Below are 6,897 nucleotides of genomic sequence, written 5' to 3' on the forward strand. Positions count from 1 at the left end.
CCCGTTTCATTAATTACCTACCATTTATCGGGTAAAATATATTTCAGACAAATGTAATATACAAACTTTTCTGTAAAGCAAATTAATAACTCCAAAATAAAAATAAGTAATTTAATAACACTCAAACGGGAAATTAAGGGATAATGTAAAATAATAACATCCCAAACGAAAAAGGATAAAAGGGGTCCAAAAGTAGTTAAAACCTACTCTCATTTCCTTTTTCTATTATTTAGAGTTTTTTTAAAACTTAAATAAAGGCTTCTGGGTCTTCAATTTGCAAGCTGTTCGAAAAGCACCATACAGTTGTTCAAGGTTTGGGCGTCAAGGCGGCCATAAATCTTCAGTGTCCAGATATACTTTTTCCAGCACCTACACAAGTACTCACATTTATCAATAAAACCCACTTTCTTCTCTGAAACACCTTGAGAGTTAAATTACCAGAGCAAGTCCAGATTTCGGACCAAGAAGGGTCCGTGTAGTTTTGAGAACGCCTCACATCCACATGCGATGCAACCACCTGTGATAACTCTGCAAAGGGTCAACAACCAGTGTCAAGCTAATGCTTTATCCTATCATTATCTTTTTTAATGTAAAAAGTTGTGCAGGAATATCCACAAACTATATATAAACACATGTGACGCCAAATTTGTTTGCATTAAGACTCGAAATCACATGTACTGAAAACAGAGAAGGCATATACATACCGGTGCTTCTTCATAAAAGAGTTCCACATGTTCATCATTTGCAAGTCTGCAGGACCCATTCCTGGAGGAACTGTTTGACTAGACGACTCAGCACCCCCAGGTGGTATTTGGCTCTTCTCACTTTTAACAGAGTCAGCAGCATCTGAAGATAAAAAAAAGTTAAGAATTTGTCAAATGATCCAACGTTGTCCAATGCACATAAGAAAGTAAATTAGTCATAAATATTAAACTAAACAGGTTCCCAAAACTATAAATCCAGATAAGATTCATTACAATCAAGCACATACCGTCAGTCTTAATTGGCCTCGGCCTTGGGTTCCTTGCCGGAGTCTTCTGCTTCCTACGGCTGGATTTCATTGAACTGTTATTGTAATTTTTTTTCATGGTTTAAGTAAGATTATCACCTAAATGGGAGTAAGATAAGTAAAGTAAACATAATAGGCCAAGACAACTTACGAGAAAGGGTATGGTTCCAGCCTTGCGTTAGGGTCGCCCTTATTAGTCTGAATTTTGAAAAAATACAAAAGACAGATAATATATTATAGCACAATTTCTACTACTAGAAGGTTTGACACTGTTGTGCCATCGAAGACAATAGAAGATATCATAGTGTTGCAAATAAGGAAATATTCCAGTTCTCCTATTTAAACACTCAAAAGTCAACAGCGCATTGGGAATATTATTTTGGAAATAAGATGTACTAACCTCGGTGAACGTTACCTCACTCTTGAGAGACACATTTACAGCCGGATATTTTTCATTTACCTAAAACACAAGTGGAGCCGATTAGTGGGAACAATTAAAAATACTGAGCAATAGCTAAATGAGCTTTGAAGTTACAAACCCAAAATTCGAAATTGAAGAGATCATGGGTTGATGGCATGTGACACTCCAGGCCCTAAAACATGATTGAGAAAAGATTGCATCACTACATAGAATATAGTCCACTATAGATGTATATTTGACTGAGAGGTATGAATGAGAATAGAAATGAAAGTCCACCTTAAAACTGGCACATTTTATTGAGCAGATTGGACAAGTAAAGTCTCCAGTTACTAAAAGAAAATAAAATCCAAAATTTAATTTATGATACACATATATATATATATATTTTACACACATGGGTATGAAACAGGTTAATGATTACACAAATATACCTTCAGTTTTCTGTAATTTGTTGTTATAGTACCTATAATTGAAAGCAACTCGTCCTTTTCTCAACCTATGCAATGGATATAGAAGAGTGATTTAGAATCAGACATGAAGAGGTGGACATTATAACTCATCAAGTTGTAGGCAACATTTCCCAATAATAGAGAGGGGAAGCCAAAATTAAGAAAAACTGATAACTATAAAATTAAGGGAAAGGAATTGTAGATTAAACTGAAGTTACCTGTTAATTGGCAACACTACTGAAGAGGCAGGGAAGTCATTAAATGAAAATGAAGAGCGATAAGGAGGATTTTCCGTTGCTCCAACCTCTTGTGCAGATATGGTGACTTGGACTTGCTGTGGTGAGCTCTTCAAACAAAAGAAAAGTTCAAGAATTGTAAGATACTTTAACACAATTAATATTAGAGTAGATGATGGAAGTGTTCCAAAGTGTGAAAAGTTACCGAGGTGAGGGGATTGCTGGGAACCTGAATCTCGACACACTGCTCACTCATTATAAACTTTAGCTGCAGAAATAGACAAGTCATACCAGTAATGTTTCCATAATAATGGTGAATATAGTAAAACTATATTAGCAAGTGTTTTCATTTTACATTTTCAAGTTACATGAAAGAAGTTAAATCCAGAGAGTCCATGTTTCATTATAGGGAGCAAAGAATATGAAAAAGGAAACAATAAAACCTAAGTTTATTTAAGAAAACGATTAAGGCAAGATTACCTGTAAAAAGTAAGGCTCCATTTCAACAAGAGAGACTGAAATTGCTTTCTCTCCCAAGTCCATATTTGGATATTTCTGCCAGGACGAATAGAGAGTTTCCAAGGGTATTTTGTTCAGGAAGCAATGTCCTCCTATGTTGCCTGCCAAAACAGAGTAAATAGAAACTCTCATGATAACTTATCTATAGAAGAAAGACACATTCAAAAAATTAACTGAAAATACCTGAACGGATCTTGCTTGAATCGAAATTTTGCTCACCAGCTACAAGAAAGAAAATAAATTTGATTAGTTTTATCTTGGATACATATACATAAATCAGTACACGACAATCACTCTCACTTACCAAAGCTGATAAATAATAAATCCACTGATCCTGCCTTCAAAGCGAGTCTGTCCATTTCAGCGAGAAGAAAGTTGGCTTTTCCATCAACCCCAGGTATGCTACATGTTCGACTGAACTTATATACTGCAGAATACTATAGTTTTGAGAAATCAAAAAGGAAAAAAATATTAGGCGATGAAATGACAAATGACATTAGGTAAAAGATCAATCCAATTATATATGTCTGAGGTTGAAACTCCTACCTCTGCAGTAGGCTCAGGAGAAACGAGTCTTGCCAGAAAAACAAATAGAGGAAACAATTTTTGAGTTTCTATAGTGTCCGAAAGGGACACAGTCATTTGTATTCTACACATCAGTAAAAATATTGATTACTATTCACCAGTGGTAGAGAGTCTAAGAAACTTCTTATCATAAACTTATCATTCAGGTTCCGAATCAATAGTTTGTCTAATTGTTTACACACAAAACTGATGAAGATTCTGAACAGAAGAAAAAGCTTTACCTCCTTTGATGTTTGGCCTCAATCTTATAACTCAAAGATCGCTGAAGAAACAAGGGCTACACGGTAAATATAAGAAAAACTGTAAGACTCAACTCAACTGCATAGCAAGATAAAACACGGTTTTCTATTGCTAAATGAAGTCAGCACAAACTACACAGCCATAGTAATTTTCTATGTCAAAAGCAAAACCAATGTTTGTGTTACTGATCATTATTACACACATTCCTCTCTATGGAAAGGTAACAGCTAGAGAAACACATACATTCTTTTTAGCACGATCCTGAAGTTTCATGTAGAGTTCAGTAGGATTGATATACGCTTTGAAGCTCTCTTCAGCAGCAATCTTCTCTTCTTCCGACATGTGCGCACAGAAGTATTCATTGTGCATCTGATCTATCCATCTGGAACAACTGCGGTTCATACGCCACCAAAAAATGTAAAAACAAAAAAAAATACACAAGAATTTCAATAAACATTCTTCAACTATTACACTAACGATTTAAGCAAAACAAAAGTATTACACTAACGAATCCATAAGCATACTTATATACTTAAAAGTTGTCTAACTTTCACTTAAAGATGTAAAGCCTTATTAAGCTTTTAATCAAATGGAGGCGAAGTGAATTCTAAGTGAAGGAGAACATACGACGAGGTTTTACGAATGATGAGAGGATTGTCTGACATTCTCGCTACAAGGTCTTCACGGTTAACCCACAAAAATCTCTAACATAGAAGAGCGAAAGGACACGATAACACAAACTTGAGGACACTGTATTTGTATAGAGAAATGTGTTAATAAATTCAAAGTATCTTTTTCTTTATAGAAAGTATCTTTTTTCTTTTGGTCAAATATAGGAAAGTGTCATATATAATCTAAAAATGCTAAGAGTATCTAGAAAAAGGCTTTAAATTATTTTTACTACTTAAATAACACCCAAACTGCATTTTTGTAATCAATTTTAATTTATTTATCAACCAAATAATCTTTATTAAAATTGATATACTTTTTAACAATTATACTAGGTGTTTTCCTGCACCATGTGCAGTAAGTAACTTTTTAAACTTAACTTATATTTAAAAATAAATTTTATTAAATATTATAGACTTTACTATTTTTTTTACTAATATTTAATATAGATTTGATGTATATTAAATCAATTTATATAAAACTAATAAAAATAATAGAAAATTATATAATTATCAAAAATTTAGCCTAAACAATATTTATAAAATTTGTAGATATATAAGAAACTAATGATCTTACGGTTAGATATTTATATTTTAAGAAAATTGTAGAAATTTTTGAAAGCTTTAGTAATACAAATTGTATAATTATACAAAAAATAATAATATTTCAAAATTTAAAATGTTATATATGAATATATTTATTTTATAGATAATGTATGAGTTATTATCATATTTTAAAAAAGTTTAACAAAAAGAAATATCAATATTAAATGTAATATATGAATTATTACCATATTCTAATAAGTTTGTCAAAATATAAATCAACATTAAATGAAATTTTTCATGTCATATTTTTCCGGAAGTTATGTCATCAATTTCAGTAGTCATGTCATATTTGTTTTGTGAAATTGATTGTAGAAAGTACATGTGGCAAAATCACTTCGCAAATATAGTCTAGGGGATAGTTGGGAAATTGTATCGTATAACCCAATTTTTTTAATAATTAACACTCTAACGAATTGCCCTAAGTTGCGTCTATACATCATATATATTATGTAATACTAGGGATCGTTACCTTGCATTTTAATCTCTTTTTGTCTCTTGCTTACTAATCTAGAATTCAGTTTTTCAATATATTTTATTTTCACCCTCTCTTCTTGTCTTGTTTACATTTGTTTTCACGTCCTGTTGTTTGATTTGTCTTAGTTTTGGCTTGTGTAATAACTTAACTCTGCTCATTCTTCTTTATTCTTTATTGATTGATATTTTTATCTCGCTTACCTCTGTGTTGTCACTAATTTGCTCGAATCATTTTTCATCATCTGTTTCGTATTCTTTTAATATTCATTAACTATTGTCTCCCATCTCTTTAATTCCTAAAAACCCTACATGTTCTTTTGTTTATTAAATCACATATTAAATATTGTTGAAACTGTTTATTTATTCTAATAAATCCTAATTATAATATGGATAAAAGACTGATTATAATTTAGTTGAAATTAACTAAGATAATATGGATAAAAGATTCATTATAATTTAGCTGAAATTAAAGTCTAAAGTATAAGTTATTAAACTTGCAATCTTTCTTTTTGTCATCCAAGATAGTTTTAGTCAAATCAATTATATTGATTTAGAAAACCCATAAGCTATTTCAATCCCAAACAACCAAAAAACAGGCGCATTTGTTATTGACGCTGCGACAGGTTTTCTTTACTATAAACATAATTGCTTGTCACAACTGTCGATAAACCCAAATGTGTTTACAAAAGGTACCCATATAAGAGATTCATACTCATTTCTCTTTCTCTAGTCATCTCCTATGTTAGTAGCTATCATAATACAATCATCATACAGATGATATATCTCTTGGTTCCATATAGAACATGCAAAAGGACTGTTTTCTGCAGACTCCATGATCACTGAGTATTATAAATATCAAACTCTGTCAATGGTCTATTTATATGTTGAGGAAAGGCCTCGAAATGTAGCTTTCAAATAATGATTTCCAGGTCAACACATTGCATGTTAACCTCCACAATGGGATCAGCGGATCTGCAGATACCGCTACATGTCGAGTCGAATGCAGCTACACATATGTTCCCTGCTTGTGCCTTTCATTCAAAATCTGCAATTCTCCCAAGAACCAGAATCAATGTTAAATGAGGTAAAAGTTTTAGAGTCACAACAGACTTTGTATAGCCAAGCCCAATAAAAAACACCCAACGTAAGATCCCCACTTGCCTATTTGTGCAGAAAATGACTTGATCATTATATAGTAGCACCGAGAAGATAGATGGAGAATGAAGTATGAATGAAAAGTAGACAAAACAGTTAAAATCTTACTGATTATGGGAAATATAAGAAATGAATTCTCTTGAAATGACGCATAATTACTGTCCAATAGCGTGACATAAGTACTTGTTCCTGTTCTCACCAAACTTCCAATTCTAAATGTATATATAAATCTATTAGAGTTATTTCCAGCACTCTGTTGTGATATTTGTTAGCTAAAATAATCCATCCAACATAATAGGAAAAAGAAACCAACGAAATTGTAAAGCTAACCATCAGCTGAGATGCTTTTGCTGTCCTGACACATTGCAAGCTTAGTGATTTCACTGTCAAAAGTAACAAACTAAGCAGTCATATACATCCGAGACATATATTTACAAACGGTTCCTAGCACAGAAAAAACATATTATTATGTTACAGATGATAAGTTTGATGCATAAATACAGTTTAGAATTTTTTTCAACTGAACATTTGTGCC

At 32.2% G+C, this 6,897-nt stretch overlaps 1 protein-coding gene across 2 annotated transcripts; it reads right to left on the minus strand.

The window, feature by feature from the left end:
• Nucleotides 1–267: 267 nt before the first annotated feature.
• LOC106336522 (polycomb group protein EMBRYONIC FLOWER 2-like) lies at nucleotides 268–4,137 on the minus strand. Of its 2 annotated transcripts, none has more exons than XM_013775369.1 (18): nucleotides 4,087–4,137; nucleotides 3,703–3,850; nucleotides 3,441–3,496; nucleotides 3,181–3,283; nucleotides 2,939–3,071; nucleotides 2,818–2,856; nucleotides 2,596–2,735; nucleotides 2,321–2,383; nucleotides 2,098–2,225; nucleotides 1,862–1,926; nucleotides 1,707–1,759; nucleotides 1,549–1,602; nucleotides 1,410–1,469; nucleotides 1,161–1,207; nucleotides 992–1,050; nucleotides 705–846; nucleotides 439–528; nucleotides 268–369 (listed from the first exon to the last, which is right to left on the minus strand). In XM_013775369.1, the coding sequence occupies exons 1-18, from the start codon at nucleotides 4,122–4,124 to the stop codon at nucleotides 270–272; spliced, it is 1,518 nt and encodes a 505-aa protein (XP_013630823.1). In that variant the 5' UTR covers nucleotides 4,125–4,137; the 3' UTR covers nucleotides 268–269. The 2 variants fall into 2 exon arrangements, with proteins under 2 accessions (XP_013630823.1, XP_013630822.1); XM_013775368.1 differs by having other exon boundaries at nucleotides 992–1,065.
• Nucleotides 4,138–6,897: the final 2,760 nt, after the last annotated feature.

This window comes from Brassica oleracea, chromosome C3, assembly GCF_000695525.1.
Source record: "Brassica oleracea var. oleracea cultivar TO1000 chromosome C3, BOL, whole genome shotgun sequence".
Classification (NCBI taxonomy): Eukaryota; Viridiplantae; Streptophyta; class Magnoliopsida; order Brassicales; family Brassicaceae; genus Brassica; species Brassica oleracea.

What these genes read in the sequence shown, in the direction of transcription:
- LOC106336522 (XM_013775368.1), bottom strand. Translation starts at nt 4,124, where the DNA reads ATGTCAGACAATCCTCTCATCATTCGTAAAACCTCGTC. An exon ending in CAAATTACAGAAAACTGAAG is followed by an intron (nt 1,760 to 1,861) that starts GTATATTTGTGT and finishes ATTTTCTTTTAG; the next exon opens with TAACTGGAGACTTTACTTGT. An exon ending in CGAAATCTGGACTTGCTCTG is followed by an intron (nt 370 to 438) that starts GTAATTTAACTC and finishes GTACTTGTGTAG; the next exon opens with GTGCTGGAAAAAGTATATCT.